Source organism: Ambystoma mexicanum, chromosome 9, assembly GCF_040938575.1.
Source record: "Ambystoma mexicanum isolate Mex_15411 chromosome 9, UKY_AmexF1_1, whole genome shotgun sequence".
In the NCBI taxonomy this organism is placed as follows: domain Eukaryota; kingdom Metazoa; phylum Chordata; class Amphibia; order Caudata; family Ambystomatidae; genus Ambystoma; species Ambystoma mexicanum.
This window is the reverse complement of record NC_090931.1, coordinates 1305552728-1305577770: the sequence shown is the minus strand read 5'-3', so window position 1 is coordinate 1305577770 and position 25043 is coordinate 1305552728. Positions and strand designations below refer to the sequence as shown.

The window sequence follows — 25043 nt, the reverse complement described above, 5'->3', positions numbered from 1 at the left end:
TCCTCCCAGCTCACCCTCACCACCCCACAGGCAAAGCCACCCTCACCACTGTCACACACCTTCTTGGTATTCCGACCCATGAAGTGTGTGTCAGTCGAGGCTCATGCAGCCAAAATCTCCCCCCCATCCAGCTCCCCCTTAGGCTCACTCCCATCCTGACAGGGCCCACTCCATGCTCCACTCCATGTCAGGTACACTGGATGTCTTTGCCACGGTCATGACCACCTGTCTGAAGCCCCATGCCAATGCAGAGTCCTGGCATGACTCGGATCTTGTGAACCCAAACCACAGGTGCCGGGTGGCAGAGAGGGAATGTCCTGCATCATGGCCATCCTCTGGCAAACTGGCCTGCCACATGCTCCAAAGGCAATAGCGCCTCACCCTTTTCACCAAGATGAGATCCCCAATCCAAGGGCACATATCTGCGGCATGTGACAACTCTGCAGGACACATAGAAATCTGAAAGGACCTTGCCGAGCCAGAAGCAGTGTGTACCTCCCCTGTCCCCTCCGAGCCCACAGCACTGCATGATTGTCTCTGTACCCCTATAGGCCACCCCCCAGCACTTGTCTGCGCCTAACACCATCTGCCCTTGACGTCAAGTCCTACTTACCTTGTACAGCACTTCCAGCCGCCACTTCCCCTTGCACTTCATTGTGCCACCCACCCCTGCACTTGCGTGACATGAATGACACCAGCACCAGTAGGATTGTTGACTGGCATCCCCTTCTGCCCCACCACCCCTCAGTGCTCCGCTGTACCTTCATACATTACTTGACCGGTGCTTCACGAATGCAATATGAATCCTTTACAGGTGATGGGGAGGTGGAATCACATTGTTTACTGCATTTTGTTGATGTAGACAAGGCACTGTGCATCGTTGCCAATTTGGACTAGCAGATCCATGTACAACATGTATACTTATGGATGTGACGATGCAATGTCAGGACCAGAGTGGTTGAAATCCAAAAAAGTAGCCCTCCTCTCCCTCTTCACTTGGTGGCTATGTCACATGCCATGTGTGTGATGGCATGTGCCTTTGACATGCCAATCACCGGCCAATGTGTGATGGCAGTGCTAGGCAGCAAGGTGAGCAGGCGTTGCTCTCCAATCTGTACATTGTATGCCCTGAGCCTCCCCTACAGACCCAGTGATGGTGAATGCATAGGAGGTCTCCCAGTCATGTTGGACATGTGTCGTAGAACTACTGCCTCTGTTGTTCATCAGCCCTTGGTGCATGCCATGGTGCTAATGCCCGTTTCCATTTTTCTCTTTCATGTCTTTGCAGGGGACGAAGCACTTGTTGATGCTGGGGATGTGGTGGTGGAGCCGTCCCAGGAAGGCAACCCGGGCCGACCTACCACAAGTGAGGGACGTGGTGTGTTTGTGGGTGAAAACCCACAAGTGCTGCAGGCCGTGCTGTCGAGGGGTGTCTCTGGGGGTTCCTCCCCCGAGCAGTATTCAGGTGTAGACTCGGAGGATGACACCTATGTGCAGTCGCAGGTGAGTGTTCTTGGGAGAGAATCTCCTCTGTCCGACCCACCTGCAGCCGGGCCATTGCCCTCAATGGGGATGTCAGTGTCGGCAGATCAGCCTCCGGTGGTTACGGATGCAGGGCCACACCACCCAATCTCTGATCCTGTTCCTGGGGCTGCAGATCAGAGAGGGAATGCAGTCCTGCAGCCTGAGGCCTTGCCGGCACAGCAAGGCGCAGTCCGCCTTGCCCCAGGCAGGTGTGGTGCCCGTCAACGTGGTGGCCGTATGCCACCTGGCAATACCGTTTGGGAGCAATCCATCTACGGTATGGCCACCCAACAGGCAGCATCATCCGAGATGATTGCACAGGCCATGGATAGGGTGGCCACTTCCATTGTCCCCCCAGAAAGGCTGATGGAGCGACTGGAGCAGGCTACAGAGTCCATCTGCCAGGCACACAGGGAGGATATGTTGGCGTCCAACATGGACAGGCGGGCGGCACTGGCGACTCTGCGGGAATCACTTTCCATGGAGTCCCAGCGCCACAGGGAAGGCCTGAGGGAAGAACTCCGTCACCTCAGGTCGACCCTGTTAGAGCTTGAGGCTTCATCCCATAGAAGGACAGAGGAGCAGCTGGAGCGTCTGACACGGACGCTCTCGGCCGAGATGCAGGCAACTCGTGCGGAGGTCAGGTCATCCCGGGAGTTACTGCATGGGGACCTCCGCATGATTATAACCCAGAACCAGAACTACCAGACCCGCCTGCTTGCAGCCATGGAGGAGCAAACTCGTGCTTTGCGTGGGCTGCCTCCCATTGTCACACCATCTTCTGAGGCAGCTCCCCCACCTCCAGAGTCAGCTGCAGGGTCTGGCCAGAGCCATAGCGACTCATCTCCCACAACAGAGTAGCCGTGTGGGCCACGAGCCTATGGGGTGTTTTCCTTTCCCATGATCCACACAGGTGGATTGTGGCGTGCATCCTGTCCTCGGACCTCATAGGTGCCCCCCCCCCCCGCCGGCCCTTTCATGGCCATTTTTTCTCGTTTTTATTTTTATTTTGCAAGAGTGTTGCCTTGTGTGGGTACCTGGGCATACACTGTATTGTGGCTGGGCACATGCAGGCTTGTCCTGACTTTGGTTTCGATGCTTGGGTAGCAGACATCCACACCCCTCCTGCTTCCGTTTCCATGGGCTTGCAAAGGGTGTGCCCAAGTGACAGCAAATTACACGGTGACATTGGACTCCCATGAGCTGTTGGCCAGTCCATAGTCAATACTGTGTAGACATTCATAGTGTTCATTGTTGTTGCACCTAACTATGCATGATGGTTTGATATGTGCCTCTACTTACATATGTTGCTCATGTTTTGCAGGTATTTCACACAGATCTTCACAAGGGCATACTCTCTGGAGTCAGACTACATGTCGGTAGATGTGCACTGACACTTTTGCATGGCGCCATCACTGTACATCTGGACGGTGAGGACATACCAGCAGAATCAGGTAATGAGACTACCATTGATTACATGCAATGTGTCTTGTTTGGGTGGGCTTCAGGGTGGGTTGGTGTGTAATTTGATTGAAAATACTCTTACACAGGTGTGTAGTAGTGGCTCCAGGGCGGTTAGCTGCTCAAGTGCGGCTATGTTCCATTTGGGGCACTGCTATTTGTGACACTGGTGTCATGTTGTGATGGGCAGTTTGTTTGCTGTCACATACCATGACATGGTGTCCTCAGTGGCGGGACTGTGAAGGGAATGGTTGACATGGCAATGTTGTCATGTAGTGAATCGCCTGTGGCAATGCATATTAGATTGATGGAGTTGTGTCTTTGCGTTGTGATGCATTGCTGGTGTATGTGTAGCTAGGGGTGCACACATATTGACACTTCCATGTTAACAATCTCAGGCTGATGTGTATCTGACTGTTTATTGTCAAGTAATTTTCAGACATTGTCAGGTAGTGTCATCATTGATTGTCAGATGGTATGTGCCAGAGCAGTGTGCACTAGCCAGCACTGTGATTCCTAGGTGAAGAAGTTGGCCACCAGTTGCGTACGGGCTGCCTCCCCCCGTGCCCTTTCCCCTCCCATGCGCAGCGGGCGTGCATGTGGTTGTGGATGTGGGGGCACCACCATGTCCACGGGCAGGCCCCGGCGTGTTGCAACGTTGTGCAGGACACATGCTGCCACTATGATCCTGCACACTATTCGGGGAGCATATAACAGCTGCCCGCCAGAACGGTCAAGGGAGCGAAAGCGTGACTTCAGCACTCCGAATGTGCGCTCCACTATGCCCCGTGTTGCAATGTGGGCTGTGTTGTACCTTACCTGGGGTGGCGTGGTGGGGTTCCGGATTGGGGTCATCATGTGGGGGCTGATAGGGTAGGCACTGTCCCCTGCGGAGGTGGTGATGGGTATCATTAGTGGTGTTGTGTCATGACCCAGTATCTGACATGCATGCATGTGCAGTGGCATTCATGCTCACCAAGCAGCCATGTATCTCCATGCTGGCCAGCCTCTAGGTCCCGGCATAGGGTAGACATTCTGTAGATGAAGCTGTCGTGGGTGCACCCTGGATAGTTGGCATATACTGATGTGATGATTCCCTTGGCATTGCATACAACTTGCACGTTGATGGAATGCCAGTGCTTGCGGTTTCTATAGATGTGCTCTGTTGCCCTGGGTGGACGTAGAGCCACATGTGTGCAGTCAATTGCACCAAGCACTTTGGGGAATTGAGCCACACCATAGAATTCCTGGATGCACGTCCGCCTTTCTGCATGAGTCCTGGGGAGATATATGTGCCTGCGGACTGATGGCCGTGCAGTGATGATGTTCAAGACCTGGTGTAGGCAGCGTGACTGCGTGGCCTGTGACACACCACCCACTATGGCACTTGTCCGCTGAAAGGATCCAGTGGCCAAGAAGTGCAGTACATTCAGGACCTTCTGCAGGGGGCTGAGTGCTTGGGAGCACAGGGTGGGTGATGTGAGGTCATCCTCCCACTCACTGACCAGGTCCAGTATGATGTGTGCTGGAAACCTGTACCTCCCATACACCTGGTCATCAGGCATCCCGAATAGGCTGGTTCTGGGTGTGAATATTCTGGCCCTGACTCTCCTCCTCCTCCTCCTTTGGTAGCCCACTGCCACTGCTGCTAGGAACGGTATGTTCATCCTGGCATCTGGCTTGTTTATTGAAAAGTGCGCAGAATAATGCCTTGCGCGTGTTGTAGGCGAGCGTGTGAGCCTCGCACCCCTGGAATCGAGTTCCCACTCCAATCGCGTGTGGAAATTCCCACGCAGCAGGCATACAGGTGCGCTGATGTACTTGCTTGTGTAAGTGGCCGCGCGCCCCTGAAATACACGTACTTAGGCCAATGGCGCGTACGCGCACTTTTGGCCAATTACACGCGATGAAATACACGTACATAGGCTAATGGCGTGTACGCGCACTTTTGGCCAATTACACGCGATGAAATACACGTACATAGGCCAATGGCGTGTACGCGCACTTTTGGCCAATTACACGCGATGAAATACACGTACATAGGCCAATGGCGTGTACGCGCACTTTTGGCCAATTACACGCGATGACACTCTGACGTGCAGTATTTCCACGTGTGCTCCGTCTTCACGTGCTGAGTGGGGAACGCCCGTGCGGATCACGTCAGACGCGCTTACGCGATGAGGGACTCTGGTCCAATAGAATCGCGTATGCGTGCTGACGCACTTACGCGCTAAGGGCCTTTCCTCGGATTTCACGCTGACGTGCAGGAATTTCACGTGCCAAATCACTCCGTATCAAGCTGGCCACCCGAAAACACATGGAACACCACGCTCCTGCCCCGAAGGCCGAGTTACTGCCCCCCCAGTGCCCTGAGCAGCCTCCCACGTGCTATCTGCTGCTGCCTGCCTGCCTGCTGCCACCGTGCCCTGCCATTTGGTGCCTGCACATCAGCCATCTGCAGGGGTCCACTTGCTGTGTCCACCCCTGCTGGAACTGAAGACTCCCAACTGGGATTACATCGCTCCACAGCCCAGCCCCAGGACCCAGTTGCCCACCCACACCTGCCTCTGGGGTTGCCATGTCGGGCACTTCTACATCTGGCACCAGTGGCAACCCCAGGCCAGAGGGGCAGAGGGGCACCAGCTTCACTGCCACCGAAGTTGGTGTCCTGGTGGAGCATGTCCTGGGGCAGTATGATGCCCTCTTTGGATCGTCCCGCGCCAGCAAGGAAGGACGGGAGAGGATCTGGGCCGACTGTGTGGTTGCCATCAACGCGGAGGGGGTGGCAACCCGCAACGTCTTGAAGATCAAGAAGCGCTGGGAGGACTTGAGGTCCAGGACCCTTGTGAAGGCCCGGCGCCTCGTGGAGGGGGGCCGGGGCCGCATGAGTTCCATCCAGAAGAGGGTCCTGGAACGCGTACGCCCAGCGCTCCACGCCCAGATCCTTGAGAGGGAGACCCGTCTGGAGTTGAGCGGTAAGTGTCCAAGCATCACTGTGTGAGACAGGGCATGTTGCGGTGTGCTGGTTCTATGATACTTGCCTGTATGTGTGCCATGGGCCATGTATGCATGTATGTGTGCTGGGACATCATGGTAATGCATGTGCGACCAGTGATGTGTGACCCACATGGTTGTTGCATGTGTTGAAATGCGGCATGGGGAGCACTATGCAGATTTGGGACATGAGAGCATGCCAGTCTCTGTACCTGGACATGGATGGGGGTGAAGGATGGGTGCTGATGCCAGGTACATATATGGTAGCCATGTCTGTGTGCCTGACCTGCATGTCTGTGACTTGTGCATGCCATGGATGCATGACTCATGTGTGTGACAATGCACAGATTCAGTGACACACCCAACTTACCCTTGTTTTGCCTGTGTTCGGTGTGATTGGGGCCAGATGGATGTGACTGAGGTGAAGTGTGTGCATGTGATATGCATGAGCCATGATGCATGTGAGTTACATATCATTGAATGTTTCAAGAGTCAATTGGACATGCATGGAAATGTGCATGGCATGCACCATGCCTGTTACTGTGTGTGTTTTGCCTGGACTGACCCATGTGTTGTGGAGGGACATGATGGAAGTGTACTTTGACAGGGGTGCTCATCTGCTATTGCTTCCTGTCTAGGGGACCATTGTACAGTAGCCTGATGCTTGTGTCCTTTGTCTCCCTCTATGCAGCGGCTAGTGAAGAAGAGGGCGGAGACGGCGCTGTGGAGCAAGGCGGCGGGGATGCCCCCACGGCTGCAGCGGAAGGGGTGGGTGAGCCCCCACAGGGGCCTGCTACGGCGGGAGACGGTGAGGAGCCATCCATGTTGGTGGTTTGCACAGAGGAGGAGGAGGCCGACACTGGTGCACACATGGGGCCTGGTGGGAGCATCCCTGCTGGTGCAAGTGGTGCAGTCCAGGGCCAGGGGCAGGAGGCAGCACAGGTCACCGTGGAGGTGCCTGTGCATGTCGCTGTCCCTGACCCTGTGAGTGCACCACCATGCACCAGCAGGGATGCCCCGTCCCAGGCCCGTCCGCAGGTAGAGGGGATGTCCATGTCAACTGACTCCCCTCCACCTGCGGCCGTGGGAACCCCTGGCCGCGTGGAGCAGGTCCTGATTGGGGTCGCGATGCGCACGGCTGTGATTCGTGATGCCGTGCGTGCTTCCCGGGAGGAGCACGCACGTCATCACGAAGTGCACCGTGCCGACGTGGCCCAATTGGGATCGGCCATGTTCGGGGGGTTCCTGCATGTGTTGGCCAATCTGACGGCCCTCTCCTCCTTTGTGCAGGCTATCCACCGGTCGTTCTCCTTGCCGTCTTCCGGCCCAGATGCCACCATGGCCCCCTGTGGACCTGCCCCGACCAATGCAGCGAGCTCGGTGGGGATCCCATCCCTGCCGCAGTTGGGAGTCGGAGGTCCAGCAGGGGTGGACGACACAGCAAGTGGACCCCAGCAGATGGAAGATGTGCCGGCATCATCGGGCAGGGCACGTGCACGACGGCGTCGGTGGTTACCATCAGCCTGGATGCCGTCGTGCTGGCAGAGGCAGTGGCGTCGGAGGCAGCAGCGGGCTCGACGTGGGAGGCATCATGGCTCAGGGCCATCAAGATCGGAGGGGCAGGCATCGGCCGGAGGGCAGGGCAACCCTGGCATGGCAGTGTGTTCCGTGTGGGAGGAGTTTGGCCAGCGGATAGGTGCGGAGCGGCAGCGGGCGGAAGAGGAGCGGCTCGCCATGGCCAGGGCGGAGATCTCCATGCATCAGGCATTGAGGCGGGCTGAGTGCCTCGAGGAGGCTCGCATGGAATTTGGTGAGCACATGGGGTTGTCCCTGCGAGACCTCGGGGCCAGGACTGAGTCCTGCCTCCAGGACATTGACATGGAGTTCGAGGATGCCCTGGCCAGCATCACCAAGTGAGCCGCAGGACTAGCCCGCTGCCTTTGTATATAGTTTTTTAGTTAGTTAGTGCTAGGTTTCCTTTATTTCTTTTTATTATTTTGGACCGCTTGGACAATGGCCACTTCTTTGTACATATTTTTTTAATTAGTTAGTATTAGGTTTCATTAGTGGTGTTGGGCTCATGGACCCTTGAACAATCCTGTATATATTGTTATTTTTTGGGAGGTACATTTTTTTTACTTTCATATTGTTTACACCATGTCGTAATGGTTTTTCTTTCATTTCATACTACATGTGTTTACTTTGGACAAAATCTATTGATTTTTCTATCCTTTTTTTTTTGGTTTCTCATTTTTGTTCCCGGACATGGACCTTTTATTTGCTTTGCCAGATAGTTGTAATAGTTTACTTGATATTTTTTGTAATACATTTTTATATTATCTTACACTTGTGTCATTTTTTCTTTGGTTTCTTACATGTCATGATATGGGTTTTGACATTCACTTGCACCCGTTGTGTATGTGTGTGTGGCGGACATGTGTTCTTTTGCATACTTGCCTTTGGGGTTGTGTCATGTGATTGCATTCACTATGTGGGTGCATGCAATCCTTGCCTGGGTGTTTGTGCTGGGTATGCTGGCCATTACTGCCATTATTGTGTATCGTCAGGACCAGGGGCCAGGGGGACATGGGTGGGGGCCTGGTGGAGGGTGTCCCTGGTGGATGGGGGGTGGGGGGTGGTGGGAGACATGGGTGGGGGCCTGGTGGAGGGTGTCCCTGGTGGATGGGGGTTGGGGGTGGTGGGAGACATGGGTTGGACATGGGTGGGGGCCTGCTGGCAGGTTCCCCACAGTGCTGGGGGTGGGGGTGGTGGGAGACATGGGTGGGGGCCTGGTGGAGGGTGTCCCTGGTGGATGGGGGTTGGGGGTGGTGGGAGACATGGGTTGGACATGGGTGGGGGCCTGCTGGCAGGTTCCCCACAGTGCTGGGGGTGGGGGTGGTGGGAGACATGGGTGGGGGCCTGGTGGAGGGTGTCCCTGGTGGATGGGGGGTGGGGGGTGGTGGGAGACATGGGTTGGACATGGGTGGGGGCCTGCTGGCAGGTTCCCCACAGTGCTGGGGGTGGGGGTGGTGGGAGACATGGGTGGGGGCCTGGTGGAGGGTGTCCCTGGTGGATGGGGGGCGGGGGGTGGTGGGAGACATGGGTGGGGGCCTGGTGGAGGGTGTCCCTGGTGGATGGGGGTTGGGGGTGGTGGGAGACATGGGTTGGACATGGGTGGGGGCCTGCTGGCAGGTTCCCCACAGTGCTGGGGGTGGGGGTGGTGGGAGACATGGGTGGGGGCCTGGTGGAGGGTGTCCCTGGTGGATGGGGGTTGGGGGTGGTGGGAGACATGGGTTGGACATGGGTGGGGGCCTGCTGGCAGGTTCCCCACAGTGCTGGGGGTGGGGGTGGTGGGAGACATGAGCAGGTGTGCAGGGTAGTTCCCTGTGGTGTGTGCTGCCTGCAGGGGCCGTGGAGGGTGTACAGGTAATGCCTGGGAGCACACAGCCATTTCGCGTGTGCAACTTCACGCGCACCCCTGCAATCCACGTACCCGGCCATATCGCGTGTGGAACTTCACGCGCACCCCTGGAATCCACGTAGCCGGCCATATCGCGTGTGGAACTTCCCGCGCACCCCTGGAATCCACGTAGCCGGCCATATCGCGTGTGGAACTTCCCGCGCACCCCTGCAATCCACGTACCCTGCCATATCGCGTGTGGAACTTCACGCGCACCCCTGGAATCCACGTAGCCGGCCATATCGCGTGTGCAACTTCCCGCGCACCCCTGAAATCCACGTAGCCGGCCATTTCGCGTGTGGAACTTCCCGCGCACCCCTGTAATCCACGTAGCCGGCCATATCGCGTGTGGGACTTCCCGCGCACCCCTGTAATCCACGTAGCCGGCCATATCGCGTGTGCAACTTCCCGCGCACCCCTGAAATCCACGTAGCCGGCCTTTTCGCGTGTGCTACTTCCCTCGCACCCCTGTAATCCACGTACCCTGCCATATCGCGTGTGGAACTTCCCGCGCAGCCCTGTAATCCACGTAGCCGGCCATATCGCGTGTGTAACTTCCCGCGCACCCCTGAAATCCACGTACCCTGCCATATCGCGTGTGGAACTTCACGCGCACCCCTGGAATCCACGTAGCCGGACATATCGCGTGTGCAACTTCCCGCGCACCCCTGAAATCCACGTAGCCGGCCTTTTCGCGTGTGCTACTTCCCTCGCACCCCTGTAATCCACGTACCCTGCCATATCGCGTGTGCAACTTCCCGCGCACCCCTGAAATCCACGTAGCCGGCCTTTTCGCGTGTGCTACTTCCCTCGCACCCCTGTAATCCACGTACCCTGCCATATCGCGTGTGGGACTTCCCGCGCACCCCTGTAATCCACGTAGCCGGCCATATCGCGTGTGCAACTTCCCGCGCACCCCTGAAATCCACGTAGCCGGCCATATCGCGTGTGCAACTTCCCGCGCACCCCTGAAATCCACGTAGCCGGCCTTTTCGCGTGTGCTACTTCCCTCGCACCCCTGTAATCCACGTACCCTGCCATATCGCGTGTGGAACTTCCCGCGCAGCCCTGTAATCCACGTAGCCGGCCATATCGCGTGTGGAACTTCCCGCGCACCCCTGAAATCCACGTAGCCGGCCTTTTCGCGTGTGCTACTTCCCTCGCACCCCTGTAATCCACGTACCCTGCCATATCGCGTGTGGAACTTCCCGCGCAGCCCTGTAATCCACGTAGCCGGCCATATCGCGTGTGGAACTTCCCGCGCACCCCTGTAATCCACGTAGCCGGCCATATCGCGTGTGCAACTTCCCGCGCACCCCTGAAATCCACGTAGCCGGCCTTTTCGCGTGTGTTACTTCCCTCGCACCCCTGTAATCCACGTACCCTGCCATATCGCGTGTGGAACTTCCCGCGCACCCCTGTAATCCACGTAGCCGGCCATATCGCGTGTGGAACTTCCCGCGCACCCCTGAAATCCACGTACCCGGCCATATCGCGTGTGCAACTTACCGCGCACCCCGGTATGCACGCACACGTTTATTTTTTCTCTCTGCGCGTGTGTGTGTTTGTGGGTACCCCTTTGTACGTCTTTTGTCCTGGAGGGCCACAGTATTGGACATTGATCATGTCTGTATATAGGTGCTATTTGTTGGCGCACCTTTTAGCGCACATTTCTTGCAGGCGCAGAGACGCTACCGCCTGCTTTCTTGTGGCGGTCGTGTTTGTGCCTGTTTGTGCCTGTGCGCTGCTTTGAGCGTGCGCTTTTTTGCCCTATTCTATTCCATGAATACGTGTTGTATGCGAGCGTGTGGGCGTTCCGCGCACTTGCCTCCTAAACTTTCCCCGTGCCGCCCACATTCTTCCCCATTCCGAGTGTTGTGCCCCATTTTATTCCCCATTCCGAGTGTCCCGCCCTGTGTCCCGCCTACTTTAGAGCTGTGCGCTGCGCTCGGAGTGATGGCGCAGTGGCCGTGGCGCACGACGTTGGTTGACCTGTGCGCCGGCCTGCGCCGCGCGTTTTTTCCGCGCACGTCCTCTGCTTTTCTTGCGCAGGGACTTCCATGAATCGACGTGCGCTGGTTTCCCTGCGCTTTGCGCTGATTTTCGGCGCAGCGCACGTATTGGCCCCTCTGCGCCGGGATTTTCGGCGCACATTTATTCCATGAATCGGCCTGAAAGTATGCAATGTATATGATATGGCCATCACCACTAAGAAAGAGGAAAGGAACTAATTAAGAAATATGTAAAGGACTATACCATTCGAAAGGCACAAATTACTGTATTCAAATTGGATTAGGACCCATAAGTATTCTCTGCGTAGTGAGCATTGGCAAATTATCTTTACTGCTCTAAGATCCTGTGACAATCAGAAATTTTGGTACTATGTACACAAGCATATGTCTGGGAATCATAATGAGGAGATTAACCCTATATCTGAACATTCCTGGATAGAGCATGCCAGTGGTGTATATTTTAGAGTACCCCCTGGAGGATTGGTGATGTTTTTTAATGTGATTAGCAGGAACATGGGCTCTGTAATTGACAAATTGGTATACTTTTCCAATTGATGACATTATAGACCAACTATTGAAGCTAAAAACTTCTCGTGCCCCAGGGCTGGACGGAATCTCAAATGTCACTATCCAAGGCTCTCCTGAACTTTGGACTTATTTATTACATAATATTTTCTTGAAAATATCAGGAGACTGGTATACTCCTAAAGGGCTTGAAAAAAAAATCTAATTTAATTCCAATGATTGTTCGAATAAGTATAGATTGCTGGCCATGACTGATATATGTTAAAAAATGTGAGTGAATGGGCAAGTAGTCACAAAATTTAAAATGTCAGCAAACTGGTTTTAGGAAGAGTCATGTCACTATGTTTAATATTTGGACTTTATTTTATTAAATCCACTTTGGCAGTGAAGGGTTCAATGTTATCCATTTGTTTTATAGCTCATGCTGGTGCTTTCAACATAGTCTCTAGGGATATATTGTGCAACAAACTAGAAATCTGGGGCTGTGATGCTAGTCTGCTTATGCTTAGCAAACATTTATATCAAAATACCACAGTAAAAGAGAGGCTGAGCCATGAGGGCTTAATATCACAGACTATAGTTACCTACCATGGTCTAAAGCAGGGCTATGTCCTGGCCTCAGCGCTCTATAATTTGTATGTGTCTGATCTTCACAATACTCTTGAATCTTGTAATAATGTCCCACTTCGTATTGGCTCCTGCCCAAAGGCATGGTTAACTCATGCAGATGATCCCATTATATTAGCTAAAATAGCAATTGGACTTCAGAGAAGTGTTACGTGGCTATGAGTATTAAAAAATGAACAACCTTACAATTAACTTGAAAGAGACCAAGATGATGGTGATTGGTACACACAAGTAATGTTCTGATAGTTTTGCATGGAAAATTGAAGGTATGCCAAACGAGGTGGATGATAATTGTATTGTTACAATTAATTCTCGCCTGAATAGTAGTATAGTAGTATATTAGCTAAATTGGTTGTAACTAAATCGCTGAGAACAATTTGTCTAATTACATCTTTTATTTCCTCATATGGGGGATTTCTATAGAATACTTACGGAAGATCTGTAGAACCAGCATAATTCCAGGAATACTTTATGGCCATGAAGCTTTTGCTGATGAAGAAGTTGCCTGGTTACAACAACTTGAGCGTAAATTGTGTCGTAAATGTTTCGGGCTCCCTAATTCTGTTCCTGTTGAGGTGATTCGATGTGAACTCAGATTAAACTAATTAAATATATTATGTAAAATTGAACGCAACACTTTATTTTTAAAGATAATGTACAGTAACAAGGACCCTGAAAATGGGAATACACTGTAGAGGAACAGGTGGATGTGTTTTCCCTAGCTCCCCCCTCCCCACCGCCATCATATTGGAACGGCAGAAGAATAGCTCGATGTGGGACACCATGTGTTGTCACTATACCACGTTGAGTGTATGAGAGATGATCCGCACTCAGACAAACATACCGAATGTACCCTTGCACTGAAAGAGTGGACGGATGTCAGCACGCACCGTTGGGCATCATGGAGCGATGAGTGAAATTTGACTAAGGCAGAGTGATGCCATGAAGAAGATATACGAGGACATACTGAAACAATATGAACATACTTAAGAGTAACAATGTAACTGAAGGGACAAGAAAAACATGTACAAAATTATAAAGTAATCATATACAAAGAAGATGAAGTTACTTGCTGACCAATTTAGAGACATTTAGAAGCTTGCTATAGAAGAAAATATAACATGGTGACAATGACCATAATACGAACTTGGACATCGACTCGTGTTAAGACTCAATCCAGCTACCTCAGAGACAGAACAAGGATGCAAAGTCAGGAAACGTTGGAGAAATAGCTTTGTGTCCAAAATAAAGAGGAGTCTATGTTGGCCTCGGATCAAGGGTGCTAGTTTAAGGAATAATTGCAAGGCACAAGGGGAGGCAAACGATAAGCTATGTACGCAAGACCTATTTCTCTTAGATTAAAGAAGAAAACATTTGCAAGAGCCAAGTATTCGACAACTAACAGTGGATAAGTTCTATACACGATGGAGTGAGCAAGTCTCTCAAGGCCAAGAAGAGCAAGAACACCCAGTATAATTAAATCAAATACAAGTAAATAAGAGGTCAAAATGGACGAATTTGCAGTGTCCTCACACATGATTCAGAAGTTGAAAACAAGGGCATTTCATTAAGCTTCAGATGAAGATAGTGATGTGCTTACACTCCCTCAAATATCCCAGAACAGAGAGTATACTACAAGGTCAACTACAGATGGGAAACATTGGTTTATGGCCAAACTAATGAGATGCTGGATTAATTGGGAAAGTAGGGAGTAATCTGATGTGACTCAAGCACCTGGGTTTCACCAGCCGAATGTCCAAGGTTGGGTGAGAATGCCAACCAATCAGAGGGTCTATGGGGCAAAATGCTATACAATGTTGCATAGACCAACCTGCTGCATTTTTTCAGCTATAATCAGTACTATACGTATTTAGAGGTAGTTTGAGGCGTGTCTTGCAGATGAGGGGGAGGTAATGAAGTACTAACCCCTATGTATACCATATGTACATAGGTTCCCTTAACCAACCCTTCCCTTCAAGAGGTTTTGCAGTTTGCCACGTAGGATGACATCACAGATGACACATATTGCAGTATATAACATCTGTATAATTAAGTGAGTGTGCAAGCATAAGTCCCTTGATCGCCAGTTTGCGCTACTTTATTAAATTGAGAATAAGTAGTATTTTGCCATATTTTCGGAGTCTGTCCGGTTATTTGGTCTGAGATCTTTATTTGTAATTGAATTTAACAAAAGAGACGCTTCAAGGTGCTAGAGCACAACACCTTTTTAATAAAATGTTTAGGGAAATGAAAGTCTCAAATAAGTTTAGGGACCTTATTTCTGCAGTTGAAAGATTTCATAACTCGATTGATTTTAGGATTGACATACCTTTTAATTTGAGCAGCTCTATAAAGGAAATTAAATCCCAATCAAAGTATGATAGAGTGTGGGCAATTTATAGTTCATCAAATAAAGTAAAATATAGGGAACATGCCAGGCAAAGCTTTTTTCCACATCAATTTAGTTTTATCATTAAGGCGAATTGTTTTCAATTCAGGAATTTTATCTTGCGCATTAGATTTAATATACTACACACACATGGGTATATGGGTGCTGTGAGGAACATGAGGGCGTCCTCACTTCTTTTCCCCCCTATCCTCCTCTCGGGTGGCCAGGGAAAGGCCATCACTCTTGGATGCTGACCCTGGGGGTGGATATGTGAGGGAGGATCACCTGGGTGCAGGAGACTTGGGGAGTGGACGTCCTTAGGTGAGACATGGTATCCCCCTCCCCATTTCCTTCTCATAACGACCCTCTAACCATTGAGCCTTTTTAGGCTATTGCCATCCCTTTCCCTGCCCTTCCACAAGAGACACCAATTCGACACTGGGACAAAGATGAGACTAACTAGAGAGAGACAGTCATTTTATCAATACACACACTTGCCAGCCTCAGCTGTGTACTGAGACGAGGAGGAAGAGGACAGCAAGAGAAAGGCAGGACTACCATTTCAATAGTGAGCAGTCTGGTCTTTTCTGGACGCATTACGGTTGCAGGAAATTTAAAAGCCGACATCCTTTGAGAAATGGAGTCAGCTTTGGAAGCAGGGCTACGGACTGCTGGGTGTAGGCAGACCTCTCCGGATCAGTGGTGTGGTAAGCGAAGCACTCAAGACCCATTCGAGTATGCAGAGTTTATGCAGCGGGAAGTTAAGCTGAAGGAAGCTGGAATCCGATGGAAGAATGCGAGAGGGAGACCTGCATGACCGAGCAAAGTGGTCGTAGGAGTCCCGAGCTGCAGGAAGAGCATTGTGGGTGAACGGAGCCAAAGCACAGGCTCTGGGAGAAGACGCAAGGTACAACATGCGAACGAGAGAACTCGTGGTGGCAGAGGACCTCACAGACAAGCCGTAAGCTCCGACATGCGAGTGTACCAAGAAGGGGAAACACTGGGATGGCAGGCGAATATGTGAAGCAGGCAATTAACATTAATTTGAACAGAAATACATATAATTTTGAATACTGGATGAAGTGAAAGTCAAAATAAGTACTTTTGAATACCGAACGAAGTGAAAGTAAATAGAAGTACTTTTGTATATCGAATGGAATTAACTTACGTTTTGAGCACTCTTGAAGATTGAGCAGAGTGAAAGAAAGTTAGTGAATCTACTTGATACAAAGAACTGCATTATATGAGAAAAAGAGCATTGGCAACAGCCAGGAGAATACCACAAACTGAAGGTCATGAGGAAACGAGCATTGGCAAGCACCAGGAGAATACAAGAAGGTGTAACAAATGCAGTGGCCAAAGAAGCCAGGTGAATAAATCAAGCAGCACTGCCAAGTTGAAGCACTGGCACAGTGTTGATGGAAAAGCAGCTAAGATGGGGTACCGGTTGTGTGACAAGTAATGGGTGGACCGTTTGGTTCAACAACTGCACCTTGACCGAGTGCACCCCTCTATGGAAAAACCACTGAAAGCATCCATAAAGAAGCTTGTGTTTTACAGCAACCTCTTATGTGTTTTCAAATCAAGAGACTTAACTGCCTATGTGAACAGTTGAAAAGTTACAATATCATAAGAGCTGCGAAGTGTCCCAAGGAATGGTGTCATTTTGAAAATCTGGAAGATGTGAACTCTTGGGGAAGGAAACCCCTGTGCCATTTGAACTATTATGAACTTGGGGAAGGGGAAGTTGATTTCAAGCCAAGAGCTGGAAGAAGCTCTGAACTTTACTTTGAACACTTTTCATTTTGATGCGGACATCCCTACACATTGTATATAGTTAGTCGAGAGGGCAAGTATAGGTTTTGGACACAGACACACATTTGCTTTGGACTTCCTGACGGAGACTATTCTTAGTTGCCTTATTTGTAGGGAAATACCACCTTAGCATAGGGCAAGTTAGGCCTTATTCCATCCTGCATTTTATGTTAATAAACTTTGTGTACCAACCTTGAACCTGTTGTCTGTGCCTGCCTCATGACGCCTTCACAGGACCTGGCTAAAACTCCCATATGAAAGTAGAACATGTAGTCTCTGTAAAATTTAGGCAGAATCTGTAAGACATGCATTAACAAGTTGCCCTGTTTTAAGTAACGTGTATAAAAAAAGGTTATGATGAATTTGTTTTCACTTTGGAACAAATTGATGCCAATTAATTTTGGGCAAATGTTTATTCTGGGTAACACTTTGGTGATTTTTGCTGTGGCTTTTAATATATGGAAAGAATTTGTGGAAAAGTACTGTTAGTAAATATGGTAGGATAGCTTTCATGTAGACTATTGGATTTTAAGTGTTTTTTAATACATGTATTATTTATGATTGTGATCTGGTACGTTATTTGTCGATGTGATATGCCATATGATGTGGCATTTATAACACGCCTGTACACAAGTGTTTCTAGGCATGACATGACAAGGAGGAGGAAACAAAGGGAGGACAAAAATGATCTTACTAAGCCTTGTGTCATTCAGATCGCGCAAGTGTGGGGAAGAGGGAAGGGGAGAAGTGCCTGAGCGGAGGGGAAGAGGGAAGTGCAGTTAACTCACAAGTGCTACCAGCGGGTGGCTCATAAATGCAGATAGAAGGAACTGTAGGGTTGCAGATACAGATCGTTAAGTGCTCGGATGCCCAGAGGCAGTGCAAGGGCAACTGGACATGCAGGAGCCTGGGCCAGAGTTCAGAGGGTGACCGGGTGACCCTTGCGCAGAGCAGTCAGGTGCATCAACAGGGGAGAGGAAGAGAAAAAGTGGAACCGAAAAGCAAGTTCTTGAGTGGCTTCCAAAACCAGAGGTGGTTCTGCTCAAGTTTGAGAGAGGCAAGGATGCTGTTCCAGAGAGAGGCCCCAGCCGAGGAGATAGATCTGCCCCCAACGCTCTGCTTGGAAAAGCGTCTGACCCTCAGAGAGTTGGAGATGGGTGAGCAGAGAGCTGATAGTTGATGTATTTATTCTATGAGAATGGTGAAAATGTAATTAGTGATGATTTTGCATGATGTTGTAAGGTTTGATTTGTAAACCAAATACACAATTTAAAAATAAATTATAAAAATGTACCTAATTTAGAGTCTTCAGTAACATTGGGTTGAGGGCTTTTCCATGGAGAGGGACTGATTCTAGACCGACACAGAAACATTTATTTTAGACTAATTACATTGTCTCATCCAGGACAAATGAAGATCTTTGTAAACGGGTTTCAAAAAGAAAAAGGAGGGGTGGAGGAAACTTGGGGAAGAGTCAAAGATGTGAGCTGGATGCAAACAAGGCCTGCATCCCAACAGTTTGTCAAGTAGATTCTTATTTGTGTGATCACATTTTCAGTTGATAATGCCCTCTTAAAACAAGAGGAGATATGATATAGCATTACTTGTCGACAAGAGAATCATATCAATAACAAATGGAAAGGCTGATTTTTGGTTTGTCATGTTCTCCTCAAGCACCATTTGATTATCTTGGTACTCAAATAAACATATACCATTTGAGTCATACATGAAGGATGAACAACATTTTGCTGGCCAATACAATGTTACTTAATACCCAACACAATTGAAAAGTACATGTTATATCAATGAAATTCAAACAATGGTCAATTTGGAAAATTTTGCATGATATTCAGAACTCTAATACAATGAAATGGATGTTTTGGAATCCCTTAAGATTACATCTAGTGTATATGTGAATTCTACCTTAAAAAGTCCATGTTTGTTCCATCTGTGGAGCAATTCATTCACATTAAACATTTTGAAAAAAATGTGTTATTCCTGATCTTTAAAAGCTGTTATGATTAACTTAATTGTTTGTCAGAAAAGAGCTTTGGAGTGTTTGGCACATGGTACTAGTTTTGTCAAGGAGTTTGACGCAGAAGGTGGCAAGGGTGTCCTTGATGCTGCAGAAAATGTCAAATGTTTTGAGAAGTTGTACTATAACCCAACAAATAGCTTATTGAGTACTTCAAAAATCTACTATTACAGGACAGTCTACTCATAATTACAAAGGATGAATTCGACTCTTTATGGAATCCGTGTTCTAAAATCCCTTCCCTGTACCTTCTTCGAAACACAATATGTTGAAGTTTTTGGGAACCTTATGATTTAACTTCTTCCGAATATAAGGGATACTAATCATGCCTTACACCTTTTGGAAACCTTTCAAACTATTGACTATGGCTCCTGGTTTGTTAGATATAGTCTCACTATGAACTTGTATGGATAGTTTATTATTGTTTGGTTTTAGATCGCATGTGGACCTAGCTTTTGGAAGCAACAGAGCACTTTACAAGTCATAAATGGAAGGACAAAAGGGAGGGAAGCAGTGATACAAGGAACCTGAGAGCTTAAAACATGGGAGGGCGGTCAAGTTTGGTGATCTACAAGCAACCAGGGGAGGAAACGGGGGGAACAGATCACCCAGTGACTGGTTAGGGGGCGAGTGGAGGGTCTGTGGACCTCGCTGTTAGGGAGGAGCAAAATGCTGGGTTCAAATGCTATGAGATACTACTCGGATAACAAAACATAGCATTGTATTATATGCAGGTCAACTTTAGAATGACGTTAGTGGACTACATCCTTACTAATGACATCAGGGATTTAAGCTGCATGGAGGAACTGCAATGGGGGGAAAATGATTCCCCGATTTGGCACTTTATACAGCCACCCCTTTACATTTTGCAGATTGCCAAATTTGAAATATTTTGCATGTTCAAGTTATCATTGCTCTAGTATTCCAATTTCCAATACTAATTGGTTGAAGAACCCCTCTTGGTTTTTTGTGGCATGGAAGGCGGAAGGAACGTATGCGTTTTTGATCCCCATATTAAACGAGGTTATAGGCATGGATCCGAGTAGAAAATCTATCATAAAACAATTCCTCTTCTATATCGAATATCATGTAATCAACAGGATTTTCTCGCCCTGTAACAAACAGCACATTGGATCCACAATAGGTTTGAAAAAATCGTACACAAGAGCATCTCATGACAATGAGGAAATGTAATACTGCTTACCCATTGGCTACTCACTTTTGGGAAGGCCAGGAAGGGCCTTTGGCCAGCTTTGGGTTTTACGGGATGAACATGTTATTTTGTCGGACAGAGGGGGTTAGGGGTGCGGAATTTTACCATCAAAGACAAGAATGTCATTGGATGTGGAGGTTAATACCCATATTGGCTTAATTCAGATGGAGATGGGTTAAAAACATCAGGTGCAATAAAAATGTCTAAATTGTCTCATGACATCTCTCCAAATGCAATAAAAAAATACATGTTTCAATTAAGTCATTTGATGGGTTATTGGCAACCATTATGAATTGTTCAAATTGTATATTTAGTTGTGGAGCTCACATTAGAAACTTCTGATAACATTCACATTAGGACAGTGCATCTAATCATGGTTTGAAAGATTGGTCACCCTGGTGCCTTGGATTTGAAACGCTGCAGGTGAGTGTTAACCTTTCCATCCCTATGCCCTGCATTTGTAAATACATATTTTCTTGTGGTACTACACAGACACTGGGTTTATTTTTCACTTTTTTTGTTTTTGGAAGTGTGCCAGCTTGGGTCCCCTTTCAATGGCTCATTTGTGAGGTTTATTTTCTAATCTCTTTTTAAAAAGGCACATTGATGAGAATGTAATGTGTTTACAAATGTTTAACCTTATTGTGATATTCATTAGTATAAATATGTTTTGTTAAATGTATTATAGCTACAAGACATGCAAAGGGTCTCAGTACAAGAATGTTCCTTAACATTGCAATGTTATTTTTAAAACATTTTAACATTATAAGCATCATCCAACCAAACTAAAAATAATCCTCGCCCCTATTCCCATGCTGGCATATCAAACGTTGTGTGCCAATTCTTTACCATTTAAACTTGCATAAAACATTTTTCATAATGATTTGTGAAAATCAATTTGTCATTATGGATGTTCATCACAACTGTGTTCTCCATTTTTATGAATACGGTTTTGCCACGAGTAAACTAACTGCACAGCAAAGCACACATTGTCAGCTTACAAAGACATGGTATGAAAGAAAACACAAAAATTAATAAATAAACCAGAGTACCTTGTATTATTGCGATTTGGCCCGAAGCGTTTCAATCACTTGTTGGGTATCCCCCATATCATAAAATCTGAACCCATGCATGCACCACAAAGCCCACAAGCAATACCCAGGATTGCCCGAAAAAGAAATATTTGCAGAAATTAAATCAATCAAGGATCACAAAGATTCATCACTCATTGCAAAGATGGATCTTGCAGTGACCAATGAGTATAGAGAGCCCAGAAGCTTGCATTTGATTGGTTCCCATGATATCAGTTATTCACCTACCCTGTTGCAACGATTTTTGGTTTAAAATCTTGTTCCGGATGCTCTCACCTTCCCAACCCAATTGGGAATCTGAATGGAATGAATGAAACAGAGTGATTAATATGCTGGATCATCTCATACAAAGACACTCCCAACCTTCTATTTGATCATTAATAATAACTCGAGGACTGCAACCAGCGGATTTCTAAATTTCTTGAGATAGGACTCCCAGGACCCCTCACCAGTGACTGTGCTGATTAGGGCTGGTTGGAGCTGTAGTTCAAAACATCTTGATAGCCAAAAGGTTGCAGACTGTTGTCCTCTAAGAATGAAGAGTTGCTGTTGGAACACTGTCTCGACACCTTGGATAGTTCTATAAATTGCTACGGCTCAAGGAAGAAAAATGGTTAACGAGCTGTGGGAATGATGCAACCTCCTTGTGGGATTTAAGAGCTTGCCTGCCATCTGATCAGGCTCGTTGGCATATGTGTTCCTATACGACAAGTCCATACTCCATCTTAATCCTAAAAGAGGAGAGGAGAAGAGTCCGGGCGCAAGAAGTGCTGAAGACCTTTGAGTCCCAAAGGCAGTGGTACAGAAAGCAAACATTTTCAACTGCAACATGGCTAGATTAAGCTAGAAAAAATGGCATTTAAATGTGCAATGTCCTGTGCACACCAATACCCACATGTTATACTTTTTTAAAAACAAAAACAGAAGGTGGAAGGAAACTCAGGATTCTTGCCGTTCTTTATAATTCAGAAGTTGAGTCCGTTCCACTCGCTCATGTGCCCGCAAAGCCGCGAGTGCTTGTCGCCTGCTCACAGTAGTCACTGCCCATTTAGCAGCTCTGCAGAGCAGTGGGGAAAATCTGTCACAGAGCTATTTGGCCCCCTGGCACCACCATCTGACTCCCACAAAGTTAAATGTAGAATGCAGCCGTATTTGTAGCATGAAGCCATCTCTCCCTTTGAAAGGCTGGAGTTGTAGTAATGGTTTATCAAGCAAATGAAAGTAGAGCATTCTGCAGCCCGTTCCTGGCCTCCATTTTGGTTTTGTTGCTGTGCAAAAGGAGAAAGGAACTAAAAATAGCAGGGATGGCTCATCTATAATGGATGACAGGATGCTGACCTGCCACCTTTGCCCATTATGCATAGGCAACCAAAGTTAGCCCATTGAAAAGACTGAGTGCTCCAATCACTCCTGGGCTGGCATTAACTGTCAAAGGGTAGCAGTTTCCCTTTTACAGTTTAGGTTTCCCTGCGCACAAAGCCCAATAGGGAATGGAAAGCCGGGGCATTTTGCTTCTCCAGTTTTGCACAGCCCTATTGGGAATGAAGGCTGTGAAACGACAGGCATGAATGTGTTTAGGCAGCACTGCTGCACCTCTCAGCACATTAAGGTACCCTTTGGCAGCAACAAGGAGGCGCTGCAGCTCCACTGCTCTTTCCCTCAGGGACCAGCAAGCTGTCTCTGCTTCCTGGTTCCTGTTAGTGCACCGTGGGAGATGGAGGGCCATTGTGGCAGGTGGAGTCTGATCCATGGCTGAAGGTAAGGAAAGAATATGTATTGCGAGGTTGGCATCATCGAAGGAGACGCAGACAACAGATTCAGCGTTGAACAATGTTTTATTAAATACAAGTCAGGATGGATTAAGGCCTAACTTCCCTATACTAAGGTGGACTTTCCCTACCTGAAGAAACTAAGGAATTATCAGTAAGCTCAACATAAAAATCTGTCTGTGTCAAAATCCTATACTTGCCCTCACAACTAATACCAACACATGTGTAGGGACCACAACCATAACTCAAATAGTGTTTGAAACAAATTACTCAGCTACTTCCAGCTCAGGCTTACTTATCAGCCTTCTCTCCCAACTGTCATTAAGTACACCACAAAGTTCCATCTCTCCTCTGTTGAATGTTAGAGGAAATACAGTTTCATAAAAGATAGTGTTCTCTTCCCCAAGTTCAGCACAGTTCCAAGGTAACAGTTTCAGGCTACCAAATCTCAGGGTTTCCTTCCCCAAGTCTGAAGATTACGCAGGGTTGTTTTCCTGCTTTCACCACAGCAAGCTTCCTTGTTGACATACAGGAATTCTCTTGTCAAGGCAAAGTTTCAGACTACAGAGGCCACCCATTACAGGTCACGCAACCAGAAACTTTCAGGTTTCTGTCACAGGACTTAATGGCCAGTTTCTCAAAGTGCAGCTTCAATTTTAAAACATTGGTATCTTTCCTTTAATTTAGCTTACTTTTGATTTTCACTTCAATGTTCATTAAGCTTGGTTCATCTTTGGCCATTGCATTCACATATCAAATGTCTTTTGGCTTCTGCCTTTCAGTTCTGTTTTAAAAAATAAAGGTCAGCTTACTTACTGTAATCCAGAGTTCAGAAAATGTGCCATCATTCAATTTAATCAGTACGGTATTCAAAAATTCTTTTCACTTGTTTTATTCAAGTCACTCTTCAATACGAGCAATGTGGTCCTTTTCGTTATTTGCAATATATTGCTTTTACTTACTTCACTGGATTCAATATATTTCATTTAGTTCAGTATTCAATAGAAGAAATGTAATCTGTTTCTTTCAATGTGGAACATTACTTTCATTCAGTTAGGTATTCAATAGTACGAACGTGCTCAGTTTCATTAAATGCAGGATGTTACTTTCACTTCGTTTGTGCGCTTTGGTCAATATGACTCATAATGCACGGACCGTGATTATCTGCACAATCTCCTTTGAGCGCCCCGGGTATTATAAATGTCCCCGACACTTACCCAGTCTCCGCAGCTCCTCCGCTTTGCGCTTTCCTCCTGAAGGACGGCCAAATAGCTGGGCGCTTCTCTTGGCACTGGCCAGCTGATGAATGGAGCTTTGTCTCTGCTGCATGCAGCGCCTGGTGCTCGCTTTACCATGGGTGGGTCTCCAACCTGCATTCGCAGTCCAGCGGGATCCCAAGGATTTCCTGCAGTGTTCTGGCATCTTGGCTTCTCTCCTTCAGGTTCCACTCTGGTTCTCCCGCTCGGATTCCGTCTCCCACTCTGTCCCGTGCTCTGACTCGTGCTTTGTTCTAACTGCTTCCACAGCTTTTATACATCTGTGTTGGGCTAACGGGATACAGGTGATAGTCAAGGGTTTGCCTTGTCCGACCATAATTAAATGAATTAGAGGGACAGGCCTGACCTTCAGGCCTCTTCGTCTCAGTACTTGAATGGGTAATGGAGTTCATTGCTCCTAGTTTCTTCGTCTCAGTATTGTCATACAGTTTAAATGGGGAGAAAAGTGGAATGTATTTACAGTAACCCATACATTTTGGGGGAAGATCAGGTTGACCATCCTGAGCAAAAGGGGTATAACCATGTCTCACCCAAAGGTGCCTCACTCTCAATTCTCAAGGCTCCTCCACCCAGGTGATCCTCCCTCGCTTGTCCACCCCCCAGGGTCAGGATCCAATAGCGATCGCATTTCACTGGCTACACGCATAGGGAGTCCAAGGGCAGTAGGAGTAAGAGAACCCCTAGGTTTCTCACAGTATGTATGCATGCATGCATGCGTGTAAGTGTGCATGCAAGTGCTTGTATTCAAGTAAGCATGAGTGAATAAGAATGCCTATGGTGTGTGAGTGAATGCGAGAAATTAATAAATGTGTGAAAAATAAATTAATGTGTGTGCACCGGTAAGCAGGCTT

The 25043-nt window shown here is 48.3% G+C and overlaps 1 protein-coding gene across 3 annotated transcripts in view; it reads right to left on the bottom strand.

Annotated features, from left to right (window-relative positions):
- MYLK (myosin light chain kinase) overlaps positions 1 to 25043 on the bottom strand; it is a 1914870-nt gene that overhangs the window by 1025872 nt on the left and 863955 nt on the right. For 2 of the 3 annotated variants that reach the window (XM_069616671.1, XM_069616672.1), the window contains one exon: positions 21375 to 21443. The exons of the other annotated variant lie outside the window; for it this stretch is intronic. In XM_069616671.1, the coding sequence (XP_069472772.1) occupies positions 21375 to 21443 (69 nt within the window). The remainder of the gene's footprint in view (positions 1 to 21374; positions 21444 to 25043) is intronic. 3 annotated transcript variants of the gene reach the window in all.